General features: G+C 29.8%; 1 protein-coding gene across 1 annotated transcript in view; it reads right to left on the bottom strand.

Moving 5' to 3' along the window:
* The window catches only part of LOC136985181 (DNA-binding protein RFX7-like), an 85,406-nt gene that overhangs the window by 18,394 nt on the left and 44,936 nt on the right, over positions 1–22,076 (bottom strand). The window contains exons 4-5 of the mRNA XM_067282392.1: positions 9,282–9,413; positions 1,175–1,291 (exon numbers count right to left, since the gene is read on the bottom strand). Coding sequence (XP_067138493.1) covers positions 1,175–1,291; positions 9,282–9,413 — 249 coding nt within the window. The remainder of the gene's footprint in view (positions 1–1,174; positions 1,292–9,281; positions 9,414–22,076) is intronic.

The raw sequence follows: 22,076 nt of genomic DNA, 5'->3' as shown, positions 1-22,076 counted from the left end.
CATAAGGCTATCATTGATCGCCTTTAAAAACTGCTGCAAATTTGGTTTTCTTTGCCACAAGATGAAGATATCATCAACATATCTAGTGTATAAGATGATGAGGTGTTGGAATTTGGGCAGAATGTTGTTTTCTAATTGTAACATCACTAGTTCACAAAGTATTGCTGAAGTGGGACTGCCCATACACACACTTCCTCCTTGTAAGTATACCTTATCCTCAAATTCAAAGAATGATGTATAACATACAAGATGTGCAGTTCCAGTATATGATTGTGATGTTTATGTGCATCTTCAATGTGGCAAACAGGAAATCTCTTATTGTGCAAAAACAAGGAGGTATTTTTATCGACGGATATGTTGCTTTGAAGACCATCATGTATTATTTGTCTACTAGTGAAATGTTACTGAGGCGTTCTATAATCTGCAGAGAGTTGTTAATTGAAAACAGATGGCAAATAGCTTTAGCATGGTAGAATTTAACTAGCTGCTTCTTGATCAAAAATGTTAGTGAATTAATTTCTCAATGACTGGACGTAATTGGTTTCCCGGCTTGTGCATCTTGGCGAATGTGAAAATTCTCGGTGTTTTCGGTGCCTATTTATTTATATATTTATCTTATTGTTTTTAAAATTTAAAATTTTTGTATTAGTGTTCTATTCTATTGTAACTGATGAAGATTGGTAAAACTGATTGAAAACATTTTTATTTTATTAAATTCATTACTGGATTGTTTAAAGGCGTGATTTTTTGATTTAAAAAAAGAGTAATGTCATAGTTGAAGCTAGTGTCCTCAACTGCATCTCAAATGACTTTCTGATATAGTCTGCCAGGACAGGAATGGCTGGAGTTTGAAATAAAATAATAATAAAACTCCTTTTATTTCAAACTCCAGCAGATTTTGAAATTTGTTGGTTTCATGACATAACCCTGTATGGTAAACCTCATATGTTTGGATACTACATTTGCTGGGGATTGTCAGTTAGTTGTTCATTATAGAGAAAAAACTTTGTCATACAAAGAATTCATAATTATGGAATTTCCTGTATTTCAATTAATCAAAAAAATAATAAATATGTAAAATGGTACATTTCCATTTTTAAATGTATTATTATTCTAAAGATATTGTTTAATTAAAATTATATTATTGTTATTATAAATAAAATGTATTACTTACCGTGAATTTCCCCTTGTACCCAATCTTCGTGGTTTAACAGAAGGAAACACTTGTTTCATAACTTTACCAAAATCAGCAGCACACAATGGTTCCAAATTATTGGCATTACAAAATGATCTAGATAAAATTCAAAAACTATCTTTAGTATTTTGTTTTTAAAAAGGCAAATTTAAGACAATAATAGTAAAAATTTCTATTTAGAGTTCATATTTTAATATACACTTATAATTTATTATCTAGTTAAAAACTTATTAAAATCACAGTTTTTTTCTGTAATAATTTTTCCATTTAAACAAGTATTTGAAATTTACACACACACACAATTCATCAAATGTTATATTTAAATTAAATTCTATTCTTTGTATTGAAGAAATGATAACTGTATAAATAAAAAGTTGTCAGTTATGTAATGTTTGCTATATACATAGAATTTGTAACAACATTTTACATATGTTTATTTTCTTATAAAACACATTTAACTAAACATATGAAATTCAATTACCTATTAATTTAAAACACAAACAAAACATTATCTCAAAATTAAAAATAAGATTATGTTATTTTACATATGAAAATTACATAAAGAATTATTATTATAATAATAAGTATAAATAATAGGTTGTTTGGGTGGTTGAAATGGGGCACATTTTTATGTCAACTTAATGAAGTTACTTCAGTTTTACAATGAAAATTTCTAAATAATGGCCATTATGACAAATTTATGTAATGCATTATCCCAACCAACTGAACAGACAGTATTTATATTTTGAGTACTTAGTTAAATGTTTTCAAAAACTTTTTGTTTTACATTTTAGTACTTTTTATATATCAGAACAAATAAATTAATCATTGCATTTGAAAATTTATATATCAACAAATGTTTGCAATTGAATTTCTATTACCATATTTACTTGCATATAAGACAAGGTTTTTATTCATTTATCACAGCTTCAAATTCCTAGGTAGTCCTATATGTGTGAGTGAAAGATTCTTTGTGTTTTTGCAAATAATTTTTGTGAACTGTGTATTTGCATTTTTTACCAGGTGCTTACCCTCTTGTATTTAAAAACATAAGTATTTTACCTGAATCATTTGAATTATTCTTGTATATTGTCAGAAGTAAAAATGAATAGCAATAGGAAAAGCAAAGCTTTTGAATTGAATTGCAGATTGAAATTCCAAAATCACACAGGGGACCGATATAAGTTTTAATCCATTCCCACATGAAAACAGATGATTATTCAAAAATCAGAATTTAGAGAAACTCATAAGTGTAATCAACAAAAAGTGGATTTGACTTAAGAACTGGCAAAAAAGATTCCCGACCGTCCAGCTTTATGTGAACAAATTATGTTGTCGATTTTACAAGATTTTTCTGTAAAGTTTAAAATGCCAGTAATTTTTGTGGGACAATGTGTGCATTTACGTTCATTTGATATTTTACTTGTGATTAAACAAAATAAAATTAGAATTGTATTAATAAATCTAATTTTCTTTATTTTGATCTTTAAAGTCCAACCTTGTCCTATATGCGAGGTCATCTTATATGCGAGTAAATACGGTATATAAAATACACTATATGAACTATTAGAAATAAAATTGCTTATTTCTGAAGACTGAATTTATTATTAGCATAACAAGAATGTTTTCATCCTATTTCAGACCATCTACAGATTATATACATGTTAGGGTTTCTCTAATATACAATTACAATACAATTAGGGTTTCTCTAATGGGATCCTGGCTGTTTTTTTAACCCGGGATAATCGTTTCATCCCAGGATATCCTGCAAATTTCTTAAAAATTTCCATTTTTCATTTTTTGTGTTAAGGTTGAGGAAATTTTGCAAATAGAAAGTATAATTAATTCATAAACTATCAGAATACATTTGTATTTATTAATTTTAAGTCTGCTTATTAGATTTTTAAATTTTTGTTTGTTATGGCATGTCAGATTGTCAATAATAAATATGTAGCCTATTTGTGGCAGGACTATGAAAATTCTTTACTTGTTAGAACCTGTAATATCTTGAATAATTGTGCCAATGCTGTCTTAATTTTTAACCATACCAGTTGCTTCAATAACTGCATTATGCCAGGTTGTGCAAATTGAGAAAAGATACAAACAAGTACAAAGTATGCAAGTATGAAATTTTTCTTCATAAACCTGATTATTAAAGCTAACAAACTGCTGAATTATTGAGCTATAAGCTTGATGCTGCTATTAAAGCAGCCAAGGTAAACAAATTAAGAATACTAGACAGCAAAAGAAGTACTGTAACACATCTCAAAAAATCTTCAAGGCTACAGGTAAAAAACCACATAACATCTGTCTTCTCTTAAATGCACTAAAGACAATTACACCCACATCAATTGAATCGGAAAGAGCATTCTCAGTAACGAGACTTTTCATTACTAAAATAAGAACCAGATCAAGTGATTGGAGTATTGACCATCTTTGCTTTTTAAAATCTTATTATAAAAATTTACAATAATATTTTGTATTATGTTTTATTTAAAAAACGAAAATTACCTTCTAATTTAGAAGTTTGATCTAAGTTCATTTTTTATTTAAATTTTCAACTCAATTCAAAGGCTTTTTTTTTTGTTGTAAATAGTTTCCAACAAACTTTAATAAATTTTTTCTATTTGTGAAAATTTTCTATGTAATTCAAAGATATTTAATACATATTTTACACAGCATTATTATTATTATTTTAAAGGTTGCAGAACGTATTAAATTGCTTTAAAAAATGAAAAATAATTATATCATTTGATTTCAAGATTTATTTTAAATCTTAAAAATAATTAATTATATTCCAGGATTTCAGGAAATCCCAGGATATAAATAATTAATTATTTTTAAGAACTGGCACAACAAGCAAAGAACTGGGAAATGAAAAACCCTAATATCAATGTTCAAAATGGAATAACTTTATAAATCAAACAACAATATTTAAATTATGTAATTAAACAACATGCTATATGGGTAAAGCTTTAATTAAGAACAAAATTTTTAATATTAAAAAAAAAAAAAATTATGTAATTTTACAGAAAGATGACTTTAATAAACTGAGAATGACTGTGTGGCTTATAAATTCATACAATTGAGTAATAAGTTTTATCAAATATTGTATAATATTGCAAACAAACTATTCATTACAGAGTAGTAATGATTTTCATGCAGAATTTTAAAAATATTTATTTCTTTTTGTTAACGATATTTTTAATATAAAATAACATTACAAACTTTTAATATAATGTAAGAATAGATTTCCAACAGTTTCTTTAATAGTACAATCAATGAAGAAAAATAGTTGCATATTATTGTCACATGATATAAGTTGTAATGAAACTAAACTACAAACTACCTCATTAAAATATTTATTAATAAATATTTTTTAATTAGGTATCAGTTAATAATAAATAATGAATAACAAGATGAAAAAAATAATTTACATATCAATCGACGTAAAGAAACTAATTTCCTATTTCTTATCAGATTTGTCACAAACTAATAGTTAATATCCCTGTTATTTTTAAATTACACATAAGGCTTTGTTCAATAATATAATGTTTTAAGATTATTGGACCCAAAAAAGCCAATTAATAATCAAATATATAATTTATGATAATTAGGATTTAAATTAAAAAATTTATGCAAAATTAGAACTGAAATGTATATAATTAGATTTTCTAGAAAATAAGGAATAATTTTTGGATTATTCTCCCAATATAATTTTTACCATGATATCAAAAATAATATATAAGGCAATTAATTTTCATTTTTTTCACAAATTCTGGAAAATATTTAAGATTATATTGTAGTAATATTAAAAGTTAAAAATTAGGTTACACATCATACAATTTTTTTAATACTCAATACATTAAATGTCTGATATTATAATCTGTGAAAGAAAAGTACAGTTATTATACCATTTCTTAAAATTTAAAAAGGATACAATCCATATGATTTTGCCTGAAAATAAAACTACTTACTATAAGATTAATCTATGTATTAATCAAGCATTAAATAGTTTTGATAAAATTTTAGCCCTTTTCTTAATTCAGTATTTATTTTATTGTATTTTAATAATTAAAATACTCAGAAAACCCATTGAAATTTTATTTATAGAAAAATGAAAAACAAAATTTGAAAAATTCATATAAATTATTTAAAAAGTAACAGAAACAAAAAATGAATTACTTAGTAACAATATATTCTTTGTAACCTTAGACTTTATAAGAATTATGTTGATGGCTTGATATTCATCATCATATGTATTCATCTGCAGTATAGTAAAATGAATGTTAATTCAAATGTAAACAATAACAGTTTAATGGATTTAAATTTGATATGCCATAACCATTGTTATTCTTTTACTCTCGTGGTCTGTGTAATAAAATATTTTTATGTAAGCATTTATAAAAATGAATCCTTACATTTATTTCAAGAATTAAAATTTGAAATTTATATGAAAAAACCTTAGAATTGTTTTTGTTTATTAAATAATTTGCTTAACATTTCTTTGAGTCAGTGATCGATACAGTATCTAAAAAAATATTACAATAAATCTCTGTTTTTACAACATAATTGGTTTCTAGTTAGCCATCATTAAATGAACAATCGTAAACTGAGATTCTATTCCTGGAAATAGTTTAAACTGTTTATCATCATTTTTAGATGGTAAGAAAAACAATAAATAGGAAGCAATTTATAAATCATATAAAAAATTTATATTAATCACAAAAGAATAGAGTCATAAAATAGTTTTCAATATTATTAAAGATATTTAAACTACTGTATTAAAGAACAATCAAAATTTTTACTTCTTTTTATTCCAAAACAAAAATAATTTCATTTTTGTGGATAGATATATAGAGTCAATTATAATTCTAAAAAATTTTAAATGTTCCAAAATTTCAATAATTCGAATAATTATTTTATGCAAGAATAAAAAGCTACATTGAACTACTATACAAACTGAATAAAACTGAACTGTAAACTTGGATATCTATTGAATAATTATACTTAATATGCTAAATCTACTATAATACAATTATTAAAAGTCAAATATGTTCAAAAAAATCTGTAATATCTCTAATATAGTTAGCTCTATCAGGCCTTAACAATTGAATAAAATTCTTGAGTCCTGATGATATATCTTGCATCAGGTATAATTGAAATATGCCCACTTCTGGGTCTTACATCATTACAAAAATATTTCTGAGGAATTAATATTAAAAATTAAAAAATAAAATTTATTTGAGAACTGTCTTCAACTTAATTAACTGAAGATCAACATTTCTTCATTTTAAATGCTTAATTGTTAGAAATTTCACCATATTTCATTGAAATACTATATCAATTATAAACAAACAAAAAAAAGCAGAAAAAAATTGATTTTTTCATTTGTTTACATTAAATTCAAGTTATTTATAATCCAACCTATATCACCAAATCCTTACTTATTTATGTCGACTTAAATGGGAAAAACTATCCTTAACATAATTATATAGTTTTTATTATAAGTCTATTTTTCAAATGTGAGTAATTTTAAAAAAGCGAAGGTCAGTCCATATGACACCTCCTAAAAAAACATCAGTCCTGAAAGTGTCAATATAATTTATAGTTAAATAATATTGTATTTTAATTTCAAAATTTAGACCATTATGGTGAAATTAAATGTAATAGTACAAGCATATTTTTTTAACTTCTCAATATATTCTAATAATAAACATATTGTAATTTTTATGTAATATAACTTATGAGTACTTCTGGAATATCTTAAATATTCAAAAATTTATGGCTTTAATTTATATATATTTTTATTAAAATCATTACTTTTGAAAATTAATAAATACTTTTAAAATATCTGGATTTAATACTTTTGGAAATAAATTTGTACATATATTAAATACTTACAAATTTAAAGTTCATAATTTAAATGAATAATAACAGTTTTATATAATTTTCCAATATCCATAACAATTTTAGCAATGGTTATTAATGCCTATTTTATATTTCAAATAATTGTAGAAAACACCAAATTTTTTAAACATTTGGAATTTCTTTAGTGAAGAGAATGAGGATAGTTTGTTATATTTTAAATATACAGCTTTCTCAGATAATCTAATTGAAATAATTTGATATGTGTTGTCTTGTACAGATTAATTGCATCAAACTAAACTTTTATGAAACAATATATTTTTTTTTCTTAAATTATTCATACACAAACATAATTTCATTTTTATATTATAATATATTTATACATAATAATATAGATGAAAACTAATAAAGAATATGAAACACTGCACATGTTTCCAGTACAAAAATTTTAATGAAATAAATGTTTTTGACTTGCTGAGGAAGGCTTTATCATGTGAATTAAGAACATTTGTTTCATTGAAATTTTTATACTGGAAATGTAAGGTGTATCTAATGTTTTCATATCCTGGAAAAGTTCCAGCTTAGACTTTTATTGACACTAATAAAGAAGCAATTATTCTTGCCTTGGGCAAAGTATTATGTTAAATCAGTATCTGTTAGAAACAATTTAATTATTTCCTTTAAAAAATTAAGTTATTATTATTGAGGAAAAAATATAAAATATAAAATATTACGTGTAATAAACATCTAATTATATGTATTATTTTCAGAAGAATCAAAATTAAATGAAGGAAAAAGTGGAAACTTTATTTGAAGAAATGTTTTTGAGTGCATTACCTTTAGGGTCCTACTATACAATTTAATAAATGTTATTTCTTAACAATATTTAGGGTTTTACACCAAGAATAATGTTTTAAAAATGAAGAAAACTCTCCAAATGGTAATGACATCATATAACAGTGATTCTCAAACTTTTTCAATCCACCGACCCCTTTGTTCCACAAAGTTATATCCAACGCCCCCTAACCCATTTTCTCTTGTGTGAGAAAGGATAGAAAAGTTTTCCTAAGAATATTTCCAATGAATGATGAATGTCACACATTGTGCCCTTACCGTACATTGTTCTCAGCATCTGGAAACCATTAAACACAATGTTTCCTCTTATCCATTTAACAGAGGAAAGGGAACAGCTGTCAGTGACCCCAACTTTTGCCTTTGGTCACCATTCAGTACCCTGCCTTCAGCGCCCCCTAGATTTACTCACCGCCCACAAAGGGGCGTTATCGCCCACTTTGAGAAACGCTGTCATATCATAATTCAAAAAATTCTTGAAGAATGCATTTCAACATTTAATTAATGCATTAGAACAGCCTGGAAACTCAGTGTGTTCAAATATCTAAATTAAGCATATTCTTTGAACAATGATAAAAAAAAAAAGAAAAATCAAGAAAAAACACTGAATTTAAAATTATTAAAAATATTTTAGATGTATAATACAAGACATTAAAATATTTGTTCAAATATTATTTACTATGAAAAAAATAATGAATTCAACATATGAATATATACATTTAGTTCAATTAATCTGCACAAGTCTAATTCACAATTAATAATTTTCCTACATATATTGAATAATAGGAATATCATGTGAATAGAGAAACTGCATTCATTAAGGATTAACAACTCAATTCTAAAACTATACACATATATAATTTTATATTTACATTTTAAGTAAATTATAATAAAAGTATATTCTTTATCAAGAGAGATATTTTCTTATCTGTATTCAATATAATTGAATATTCCTGTATTATAAATACTGATATGAAAAAAGTTTTTGCATATTTTAATTTGACGTTCTAAATGTAAAATCTACTTTTATGAGTACTAACTTTTATAAAAACAATTAGAATATATTTTGAGACTCCCATTGTATCAATAAGATTGAAATAATATATCAATTTAAAAACTGAGTTAAATTAAGTAACAAACATTAATTGTGTTAATTCCTGAAAAATTGACTTTTTCAGTAAATTTTTATTATAAAATAAAAAATATGAAAGTCAAAGAGAATTTAAAGAATTGATAATTAATTTTCTAAGCATCTGCTTTCCATGCTTTGTTTTTTTAATTATTCTGCTCTCCAAAATATGGTTAAAATAATACTAAAACTCAAACATTTTGAACTATTTTATAAAAATTAAAGTGAAATACATACTTATACTCCTCATATACTTCTTGTTTTGGGAGTGAAACATTTGGATCTTCCATTAGATGGGTTTGAATCCATGTACATGTTTGAGACACCTCAATATCTGCCTTTTTCCCTAATGGATTGTTATGACTTTTTCTGAAAGAAAAAAAAATTAAATCAATATTTAAATATTTTAAAATTGTTCTTATCTAGACATATGTTACTATTATTTAATGTTAAACTATAAATTAAGTTATATATTTAAAAATAAATAAATTTTTATATTTTTTACTGGACATTATAACAATGCAGAATAGTCCAAATCAGTTAAAGTAGCAAACATTAAAAAGGAGTTTGACTAAAAAATTCATCTGTTTATTGTATTCTACAGATATTAACATCTATTTTTTAATTAATAACTTTTTCGAACTTCTTTAGTAAATACAGAAAAATGAAAACACAAAAAAAGTTGAAAACTGTTTTTTAAATCAAAACTGCCAAAATATAATATAAATACTATTTGAAGTCTTTTTAAAACCAAAAATTTTAATTTTTTTTAATTTTACAGAAATGTATAAACTTTCCGGAAAACACAAAACAAAACATTTTAAAGAACCAAAATTAATTCCAGTAAATACTTTAATCACGGAAAATCAGGACTAATGTTTTTGGTCACTTCAATGGATCTTCTTCAGGTTCTATGTTTCCAATTTGGAATGTTCATAGAATATTGTTATCATTGTCTCAAATACATTCTGTTTTTTTAATGCATTTTCATTGACAATGATGTTCTATGGGCATTTCAGTTTGAAAACATAGGACCTGAAAGAAGATCCATTGAAAAGATTAGTCCTGATTTTCCATGATTATTTACTGGAGTTATTTTGGTTCTTAAATTTTGATATAAACATTAGTTGGATCCAAGTTGATCAAATTTAAATTGCATGGAACATTAATCAGATTGGTCATTGCCACGCACATAGTAGAGTCTAATCATGAATCTGATAAAAAAATTTTTATTACTTCAAGATATCATCACTCATGAAGATAATTGCTGAAAGTGATTGAAAAATGTTTGTTTTTGGTTAAATTTTTAGTTTGTGTGCTGAATTTTTTGTTTATTTAGTGAATTATGAAACAAATCCAGTTATTATAGATTAATAAAATTTTAAGTATTAAAGTTCAAGTTATATTAATATGGTAATATTTAATTTATGACACAAAAGAACTCCAATTATCCAAAGTGAACCAATTAGCATATTATGTTACTTTTTGTCATAGAAGCTTTGCTGTGAATGTACTGATTGCAAAAATACTGTAGTACCTTTAATATTCTTGATTGTACCAAGCAAGTAGTCAAGGAGCTGATAACTGTTGGAATGTGGGCATGAGTTGCTCACCCCTTCCTAACTACATATCTCCTGTATGTTACACTATTGCAAATGCATCACCAATATTGGTCATACATACCAATGTTTTGCTATGTCTTTAATAATATTTATAAGTCTTTGTCATGAGCATCACAATGAATAAGAAAAGGAAGTGTGTTGTGGTATTCTTTTAAAACAGATAGCTATTTTGTATTATCCGAGTTTTCATTTATCTGAGGTAGCATCAATCCACATACCTCAGATAATTGGTGTTCTATCAATATTATAATATATTTTTTAGAGTTTAATAGTAAGAATATAAATGGTATAAGACATTAATGCAGGTGCCAAATATGACATCAAGAAGGAAAAAAACATTGCTAGCATTGCTTGGATAGTTCCATAAAAATATCATCATATACTAAAAGTGCATAAGGGGCCTAATGACTTCTAATATTCTTTCAGAGAAAAATTTATCTTTATATTTGCCATTATGATCTAGACAGTTAACTTAGCAAAATTTTATTTGAACTATACATCAGGAACAGACTTCATAACCATAGTGCTAAAAGTTACCACTAGTAAATTCAAGATTTAGAATCTGAAATCATCATGGACCTGTGACACATTGTTGAAGAAATCTGTCAAGAATTTACTGTTCTGATACTTTTAATATGATTTTAAGTGCTATCAGAAATTCTCAATTCTCAAACTTGGCATTATTATCTATTAGAATAATGATGAAACAAAATTCAAATGTTTTTAAGACAATCTATTGTAATTTTTTAAAATATTTTTTATGAATAAACAAAATAGTCTACTATTATCATCCCTATTTTATTTCTAAATCAAATTTCTAGTGTTCAAATTTATAAAATTTATATAAATTATAATTTTGAACACTATGGATACAGATTATATGAGGGGAATCCAATATTAAAGGTACAGGCCAAAATTACACTAACATTTACAATTAAAAAACATAATTCATACATTCCACAAAAACTACACACTTGTTTATTTCTCGACATAATTGCCATAAACGTTGAGACATTTATCCCAGCATGACACTATAAACATCTCTTCATGGTACTGTTGTTTGAAGTAGTCCAGAATGGTATCTTCCAATTCCTCCTGATCTGCAAAGCATTTCCCCACCAAAAATTTCTTTAAAGGTCCAAATAAATGAAAATCCTATGGGGGCTAAATTTGGACTATATGGAGGATGTTGCAGTACCTCCCAATTCTGCTGTGCCAACCAGAGTTTGGTTTGATTTGACGTGTGGAACATAGTCCAGATTCAGTCCCCTCGGATTTTCATTTATTCAGACCTTTAAAGAAATTTTTGGCAGGGAAATGCCTTGTAGATCAGAAGGAATTGGAAGATACCATTCTGGACTACTTCAAGCAACTTGACAAGCAACAGTCTCATGAAGGAATGTTTAAAGTAGTGTCACGCTGGGATAAATGTCTGAACTTTTACGGTGATTATGTCGAGAAATAAACAAAAGTATGTACTTTTTGTGGACTGTATTAAATATTTTTTTAATTATAAATGTTAGTGTAATTTTGGTCTGTACCTTTAATATCGGACTCTTCACGTATATGGATACATTTATATAATTTGCATCCATACTTGTTTAAATTTTCCACAAATTTCAGAATCCTGAGAGTAATATATCTCAAATTAGGTTAGTGTGTGGTAGTTTATTATGTGTACACTTAAAAAGCACATTTAATTTATTGTTTATTTCCCATAGTAAATGCTGTTAATGTATTTGTTCATTAGTAATTGATCTTATTAAAAAATTTTAGATATTGCATAGTTTAATGTTAAACTATCTAATGATGATTATGTGTATATTAAGAAATTGTTTTCTTAACACAGATGCAGTCAAATCCACTTAATGTCACACTGCAGTTATTGTCACAAGTTTTTATCCCTGGCTAACCACCAAAAAATAAATGATAAATTTTATCTGGTTAATGTCAGTAAACAAAAGTCAGTTAATGACAAGATATTCATATCCATAGTATATTTAAATAATCTGTTTATATCACAAAGTTTGCAGTTATAAACAACTCAGCAAAGTGTTATTAGTGCATCTATTGATTTATTTTAATTATTAATTTTTAATTGTTTGAAGTGTAAAATATGATACTTTTCCAAAATAATGGTTTTGAGAGCACTGCAGGTGATTTTCAGTTTCAGAGTTGGCAACAAAAAAAATGGCAGCTAAATTTTTTTAATTTTTTGATTTTTTTTAACTTTACTTTTATGATTACAGCACATGTAATAAATTTTGTGCATGATGATAATCTTAAGTAAATATGTCAAATGTAGGATATATACTTGTGCAGTAGGCCTAATTACACCTGTGCAGTTCAAGCCTTTTCACCAAATCTCAAGTTCTTGGATGCCTCTTAAAGTCTAATGCACTTAATGTCACCATATTCTGATAGCTCCACAAATGTGACATTAAATGGGTTTGATTGTAATCTTTTTTGTTTTTTGTAAATTATTTCCAGAGTATGCAGTTTTGCTACTTTTATTTTCACTTAATTGAACTGGATTTATTTATACTACAAATTCCTTTCAGTTTCTATTACATCATTCTGTATGTTATATGAATTATACAGGGTGTATCAGAATGACATTTTAAAAATTTGGGGGATTGTAGAGGATGAAATTTTGAACATTTTGATATAAGGAACCCTTAGCCAGAAATGTGATATAAAGTTTCTACAGTGGTAGGAAGTGCTTGACAGCCCTTCACTTTGGTAGCTACCCATCCGTCCATTGATGTTATGTTATTGTTCTTGACTTCTTCCTCTGGAGTTATGTAATTTCCCTTGTGTATGCAACACCTGTAGGAACAGTTCATGAGCTTACGGAGTGCATCTTTACAGCATTTAATACCATCAGAGAAGAGCGTGGCATCTTACAGAGAGTCAGACAAAACATGGTTCATCGTTGCACATGATGTAATGAAGTTGGTGGTTGTCACATTGAATATTTACTCTAAAGTAGTACTGCCATTGATTTGATGTACAATTTGATTATACTCTACTGATTTGTCAATAAAACTTGTCATAAATACTGTATTCTACTGTTTCATTCAGCATACCGACCGCAAAGTGCAAAATGCTGTAGAAACTTTATATCATTAATTATTACGCCTTTGTGTCCTTTTTATCTAAATTTAAACTTTATATCACATTTCCGGCTATGGGTTCCTTATATCAAAACGTTCAAAATTTCATCCTCTACAATTCCCCAAATTTTTAAAACATCATTCTGATACACCCTGTATAAATATGTTACAAATATATCTCATTATTAACGCTATGAAAAGTTTAATATAAATGAAATACTTAGAAACTTTGTGGCACTCAATGTCAAAGAAAATATAAATAATAGATAAACTATTTATCCATGAATTTAAAAAACCAAAACAAAAACATTTAAAAGTTTTACACTAATACTTTTGATAGTTTTCACATCTGTAATCCTCAGGTGAAGAACTGAAAAGCTCAATGGCTTGTTACGACTTCTTTTGCTTTGTTCTAGACCAGGCAAGTAAGGAGAAATCATCTGGCATGTAACATATCACACGATTTCTGTTCGTCACGTGTCTTTTTCAATCATCCTTTTGATTTATCACCTCATCATCCTTTCTTCAATCAGCATTTTTACATTTATTATAATTAAAGCATATTAATTTTATTTCTTTAAATATCATAATTTAAAGTCTAACACTTGCACAAACATCTTTAAAGCTGAGTATGCTTACTACAGTATAATCTCCAAATAGCAGATACTATCAAGACCAAGAAGTTTGTCTACTATTTAGAGGTATCTGCTATTCAGTGGTACTGTACATGCCAATAGCCATATCATATTTTAACCTGGTCATTATAAAGTGAAGAATACAATGGATTATGAAAACAAATTTGCATTAGGAATGTGAAAGTACCAAAAAGTATATGTAACATATATAATTAAAATGTATATAAAATATATTATTCATCTTTTCAGCTGTAAAAATCATGTTTTAATTGAATTATAAACAGTAAACAGATTGTATAGAATACTTTAATTAAATGGAACATAAAAATTATGACAAAATGTAAACATCGATTAATTATTAATTCATCAAAAACACCCTAGTAGAAGTAACAAAAAAGAAAAATGAAACTGTTATTATGAGCAGAAGGGACAAAGGTCAGTTTAGGTGATCAGAGTTCAAATGTCAAGTTATGAAAGTGATTTCAAGGGGTAAAAAAATATGCTTGATATTCTTGCATTTATAACATCATTTACGATTTAAGCAACTAATAAGAATCTATATAGTGATTTGTCTATTTTGTAGTTATCAAGTAGGTGTAATTTTTCAAACATTTTGCTTTTTTCAATAAATGATTTATTAAAAATTAATTTAGCCATCATAAATTATGTCATAAATGCAAGAAAACCTGAATATCTTCCTACATTTTAAAGTAACCAGCACATTGCCTTCATAACATGATCTTTGAACTTTCATCAAATAAACACTGTTGTCTTAATGTTAAAACTGTTTATTTTTCATTACTACTGTATTATGCTTCTTGTCAAATGAATGAATAACTTTGGAAAAGTTTATGGTTTCTTGGTACCATAAGCTTAATTCCAACAATAAGACTGAAGTTTAATAACATTAATATGTATGATGATAAATGATGATTGACAACTTAACCAGATTAGTGTTCTCTAACAGATAAAGAGAATTGTTTGGCTTTTTACACCTGCCCTCCTCCTCTATTCTTATTTTAAGCCAGTCTTCATTCAATGCCTATGGTCAAAATTCATCCTCTAAAAGAGTATTTGAACTGACTCTTTGTTTTAGTTTTAAAATATTTTATATGTAATTAATTCTTTCAGAATATTGAAGATGGGACTTTGTGTTTTTGTGAGGTAGGTTATGGATGACAGTATTCATTATTTAGTATATCCGCTATTTAGAGGTAAATATTATAGACATCCTATTTGAAGAGTCCAGGAATTGTTAAAACATCTGTTAAGTAGAGATGTCCACTATTCAGAAGTGTCTATTAATGGAGGTTTTACTGCACATGGCATTTGGGCTCAAAAAGGTTTGCCATCCTTGCTCTAGACCTTTTCCCTTTCAAACTTTTGTTTATACATATAAATTACTCATGCATTCCTGTCGCAATTTCAGTTACTTTTGCCCAGATCCATTATGTTAGTTTTTTTATTTTAATTTAATTTCAATTTTATTTAAAATCATATAACTCTTTGTCCTATTCATTCAAACTGATTTGTAATCTATTCCAATCTGTAATGAGCTGTTTGATTTTTGAATTCTTTCCTGAGGATGACAGATGTGAAAACTCAAAAGTACTAGTGTAAAACTTTTAAATGTTTTAATTTTGGTTTTATTAAATTTGTTAACATTGATAAACAAAGTGGCCTATTATTTATAAATGAAATACATTTCCCTTTCATTACCTATGTCATTGTTATTAATAATTCTTCAATGTATTATTTTAATCTTGTTATGTTTTTATTCTCAATAATATCGACAAGTAAAAATCATAGAAATATTAGAAATAAAAGTATTTTAAAAACTAAATTTTTAAATTAGATATCATTCCACTTCATACAAATGGGTGTTTCTAGCTAATACTATTCATTTTTAATTTTTGCTCTTTAAATTTAACAATGATTTTATTATATTGATACTCTGTACTGTTGATATTAGCATAATTTAATTCTTTACAATGGTAAAAGAGTTGAGAGGGCTGTCCTTCTTGTGAATCGAAGGACTTAGCCCTAGAGTGTGAAGAGGAAGGAAGAGGGAAGAAGGTTAGGGAATAAGAGGGAAGAAGAAATAAAGCAAGACAGGAGAGTGTGAAGAGAAGCTGCCAAAGGGTCCCATGGGACCCCACGGTCATCTGCCTGGCCTTTATTGAATTAAAAAGCAGAACACATTTAGATACATTTGAAAAAGTAATCAGTATACAAAACAAAATTGCTTTTGATGGGAGTACTTGTCCCTCACAATAAATCAAGGTTTGCACAGTAAGAATTGTAAAAGTGTGTGAAACAAGAAAACAATTTTTTTTTTTTTTAAACAATAAAACAGTAATACTCTATTTACATTTATATACATTATTTACAATGGTCTTCTCAGTCAGCTACAGATTATGTGAATCTTGCGCCTAGATCACTTGTTTTCGTCTTCGGATGTTTGATCGGCGTCTTCTTCCTCGCTTGTTTCGTCACTGTAATTATGATTGCTGCTTTTTTGTGTGTCGTTGAGAGAAGTTTGGTTTGCTGCTTGCCGGTACGGGTTGATGAGAATTTTTGTGTCTTTGATGTATTGGTTGAGAGCACTAAAGAGGGTTTTATTACCCACAATGTCTTTTTCGTCCGGGGGCCAGTTGAATCCTGCGTAGAGTGTTTTCATTTGAAAGTTCTCCCGTTCTGTCGTGAATTTCGTGCACTCAAATAGGTAATGCTGCACATCGTCCTTCTTGCTGTCATCGACGTCACAGAGGTTGCTTTTCCTGATGCAGAAGCGGTGTAGATATTCCCCGAAGTTTCCGTGCCTTGTTAAGCACTGTGTCACACCAAAGTTCACGGTGAAGTGTTTGTTTTGAAGTCTATCTTGGATTGTTGGAAAGAATTTGTAGCAATAGCGTCCTGTTTCGGAGCTATCCCACTCCTGTTGCCAGAGATTTTGCGTGATTTTGTTTATTTGGCTTCTTATTTCAGTGAGTGGAATTCTGGCATATCCCTTTGTCGTGTTGGTTTTGGTTGCCCATTTGGCCAGTTTGTCTGCCTGTTCGTTTCCCACGTGGCCCTTGTGGGCTGGTATCCAATTATAGCTTAGATTGTGATTCTTGCTGGTGCTTTCGGAGATTGCAATAAGGTCCTGTGCAATTTTTGTGGCAATTTTCTTATTTTGTAGGATGTGAAGTGTTGCCCTACTGTCTGAAAAGATTTCGATTTGTTTCTCTTGATAGTTGTTTTGTTGAATATGATTGAGAGCTTTTACAATGGCATACATTTCTGCTTGTGTTATTGTACAGAAGTCTGCCAGCCGGATGGCTGCCTGGTAACATGTTCGGTTGTTTGGATCTTTAATTATTATACCGCTACCCGTTCCTGATAGTGTTTTCGAGCCATCAGTGAAAACCTTTAGGCTCTTATTACTTCTAGGATTTTCTTCATAATCTGTGTTTACTCTGTATGTCTCCATTTGTGCTGGATTTTCTATTGTTGTTGTCTTGTCCACTTCCTCTGTATCGTTCTTCTTAATTAGGTCTATGAGCTGTTTATCGTTTGGAAGTTGCCCTCTGTTTATTGCTTTATTTATCTCTGTATCTGTCATTTCTCCAATATGTTCTTTCTTTAGGTTCCCCTGCCAGATTATTTCAGTAGCTTTCAAGTATATGGGCTTCAATTTCGCCAAAACCAGCAAGGCATCGGTCGGTGCTGTCCGATATGCTCGACATATCCGAATTGCTGCTTTCCTTTGTATTGCTAGCAGTCTTCTCTTGTTATGCACCTTATGGATCGCCTCTCCCCACGTCTGGACCCCGTACAGCACCGCAGGCTCGATGGCTCCCTTGTAGATCATTCTCGTGTGTCTGCTGCTTAAACCCCAGGTGTTCCTGCTGATATGCTGTATCAGGTTTGCTCTTTCTGTTGTTTTTTTGCAAATTTCTTGAATGTGAGTTTTCCAGTTGAGTGATCTGTCGAAGTGGATTCCGAGGTATTTAAGATTTTCTACGTTCTTGATGCTTTTGTTACCGATTTTAACCCCTACTGACTTTTTGAGATGACTGCCTTTATTTCTTCGTGTGCAAACCATGGCCTGACATTTCTGGTGATTTATTGGCTGTTTATTGTTAAAGCTCCAGTTTTCAATTATTTTTAATAACCTGTTGGTCTCATCTCTTAGGCGGTTACAGTTTCTGTGTGCGACCATTAGGAGGACATCATCTGCATATGCCTGAATTTTGACGTCAGATGTTTCTGGGATTTCCTGTAGTATACTGTTGAACGTTAGGTTCCAGAGACCTGGCCCGGCCCTGGAGCCCTGTGGGCATCCTCTAGTTATCCGCTTTATGATGTTTATGTTTTTAGTGAAAAAGCCTGCCTGGCGGTCTGTAAGATAGTCCTGTGTTAATTTCTTGAGATTCAGGGGGCAATTGATGTCGTTAAGCGTTTTTAATACGATTGGCCACCAGAGAAAATCAAAGGCCTTCTGGAAGTCAATTTTCACCAATAAGGCGTGTTGGCCTTTGTCCCATGCCTTCAGGATGAATTCCTTAACTTTTAATGTTGCTTGTGTAGTTGATTTTCCTTTCTTAAAGCCGAACTGCTTATCACTGTTGAGGTTGTGCTTGTGCAGGTGCCAATTTATTCGGTTTATGAGCAATCCATCTAAAACCTTTCCCATTGTAGGGAGCAGGCTTATTGGGCGGTAATCCATAGGTTTTTGAGGGTTTTCCATTTTAGGGATAAATTTGACGCTGGCTCGTTTCCAAGCTGTAGGAAAGACTTTCATCCTTAGGCATTCGTTGAAGACATGGACTAGTGCTAAGGGGATTTCTTCTTGAATGGCCTTGATTGCTTCAGCCGTAATAGTATCCAAGCCTGGTGATTTCCTATTTGCCATGGTCCTGATGGCTCTCTGAACTTCCCTGAAGGTGAAAGGTTTGTCGTTGCTCCCAGTTGAGGGAAGATTTGATAATTCCCGTATTTGCTTATGGAGTGCCGTGTCTGTCTGCTGGTCGTCGTCTGGGAAGTGATAGTTTAGGATTTGCCGTATGTTATCTTCCATGTCTATTTTATTTTGGTTATTGTCAGTTATGTCGGGGATATGCGTTTTTTTCTTACGTTTAAAGACAGTTTGAAAGGGTATTCCCCATGGGTCTTTTTTATTCTCCTGGCTGCAGAAGTTTCTCCATGCCCTCGTGCGTTGTTTATTGATGTTCTTTTTATATTTTTTGAGTTTTTTATTGTATTCTGTTTTAAGTCTCTCCTGGATCTTTTCATTTTTGTTTTTGAGTATTTGCTTTCTTAATTTTCTGATTTCCATTTTATTATTAGTTAGTTCTTTAGTCCACCAGACCGTATTGATGAATTTCTCTTTTCTTGTGATTGTTGCTATCCTTTTTGCTTTGTTTATTGTGTTGGTGATGAATTCCACGTATGTTTCCAGGTCTTGTTTGGTCTTTATCTGAGGGAATTGGTAAGTGCGCCAGATTTCTGCGAAGGTTTGTTTGAATAAGTCCCAATTTATTCTGGTTTGAAGTGTAGTTTGGTTGCAGTTTGTGACGGTGTCTAACTGGAGGTAAGTCAAGATGTATCTGTGGTCGCTCGCGGAGGTTCTCAGCTGCGTTTCACAGTTTAAGATTATGTGGCTTAAATTTGTTGTGTTAATGAATACATCGGTCCACCCCTCCGCGAAGCCTGTATAGAAGGTTGGTTCTGTTGACATGTTTGACGAGACCATGTCCATCTCATCCATAAGGTTGTTAAGCAGGGTCCCTCTCTTATCCTCCTTTTTGTTGTACCATGTTGCTGATTTCGCATTAACATCACCTGCAACTATAACGTTTTTTCCTTTTAACCGGTAAAGAATTTCAGCTAATTCCTGCATACATTCGTCGTCATCGTCGTACGGTGAAAAATAGACACCAATCAGAAAGATTGGTTGTTTTTGGTTAATTATAGCTGTAGTGATTTTCTCATTACTTAAATGTGGGACAAAAGCTATATCTGTTGAGTCTGTTCGGACTATGATGCCACTTTTAGGCCTGGTGTTTTTGTTACTAGTCAAAATTCTCCAGTTTTGAAATCTGATTATTTTATTATTGATGGTATATGGCTCTTGGATTGTTATGATATCCACGTTCAGGTCGTTTGCGGTTTTTATCAAAAGAGAGCTCGCTGCTCTACTTCTCTGTAGGTTTATCTGGAGAAGTTTGATGGTATTACTGTTGTTCGCTTGCATTGCCTGTGTAGTTTGAGTTGACTGAGTGATGCTTTGTGAGGAATTACAGGCCATAGTCTATCTTTTTGATTTGTGCTGCCTTTGTTTTTCTAGTTACGGGGCAGTCTGGATGGAAAGCTCCGTGGTTGGTTGGCTGCTTCTTGTTGTTTGACAATTCTTTGTTTATTTTGTGGCAGTTTATACAGCAAGGTGGTTCCTTGCGTCTGTCGCAGTTGGCGAATTTGTGTTCTTTACCACAGTGGCTGCAATGTTGCTGTCCTGTGCAGGTTTTCGCCATATGTCCTATTCTGCAGCATCTGTAGCATCTCAACAGAGGGATAAAATCGTCCACTCTTACTGTGACCCAACTAATTGAAATATTCTTTTCTGTTATGAGGAAGTTCCTGATTTTCGGGGAGGTTGTGATAACCACATGTCTGCAGTTTTCATTGACTTTCCCTCTTGTGATTGTAGCCGTGATTCTACATTCTTCTTGAAATACTTCTTTGGTTATTTCCTTCCAGATCTCATTTTGGTCGTATATGCATGTTATTATGTTTTCATCAGCTACTGATTGAGGGACGTTGAGAAGTATAATTCGAGGTCTTCTCCCCTCTGATCGTTTACATTGGATCTTTTGTTTTATCTCTGGTATGTTCTGGATTTCCGTTTCCAATTTTTCACACTCTTCCCTATTGCCAACACGTATACATATTCCATTGTTAGCGACTTTCCTGACTGCTTTTATTTTTATTCTAAGCTTGTGTGGTTCAACTGTTTGTTGTATCTTGTCTGTGAGTTTCCTCATGTCCACCGTTGAGCCGTCTTCTTGGTCCTTGGGGTATAATATCACTGCGTGTGATCCTCCCGTTCCTTCACTATTAATCTTTTCATCTATCGATCGTTGTATATTCCTTGTTGTGTTGCTTGGCCTAGTATTTCGTTTGACTATGTCACTATAAGTTGGTTTGTGGCTATCATTCCGCATAGGTGATTTTGTTTTCCGCATTTCCCGAACTATTCCATGCATTTCATGTAAGTATCCGTACAATTTAGTAGCATATTCCCTTATTTCATGTCTTTGATTGACCTTAATATTAGAGTATGTGTGCTCTGGGCACAAGTCCATTATTTTTCCCAGTAAGAAAGCTGCCTCCTTAATTAGAGTGTTCTCTGTTGTCTCTTCTGATTCCTTTGTTTGTTGGAAATTTGTTTTCTGTTGAGTTTGTTGTTCTGTCGTGTCTTCCTCCCCTAATGGAGTGTGGGTTACTTCCGGTTCCATGGCTTTATTGTCCCATAACCGAAAAATCTAATTTAAGTCAAAAGTCAAATGACCGTTATAACGGACAGTTATAACGGTCGCCGATCAACTGTACAAAAAGTGCAGTAACTCCCGAAAAAATGGGCAGATCGGCAAAATTCAAACCGTTCTAAACACC

The sequence above is a fragment of the Centruroides vittatus genome, unplaced genomic scaffold (assembly GCF_030686945.1).
Source record: "Centruroides vittatus isolate TY-2023 unplaced genomic scaffold, ASM3068694v2 contig_955, whole genome shotgun sequence".
NCBI lineage: Eukaryota > Metazoa > Arthropoda > Arachnida > Scorpiones > Buthidae > Centruroides > Centruroides vittatus.
This window is presented reverse-complemented; position numbering and strand designations above follow the sequence as displayed.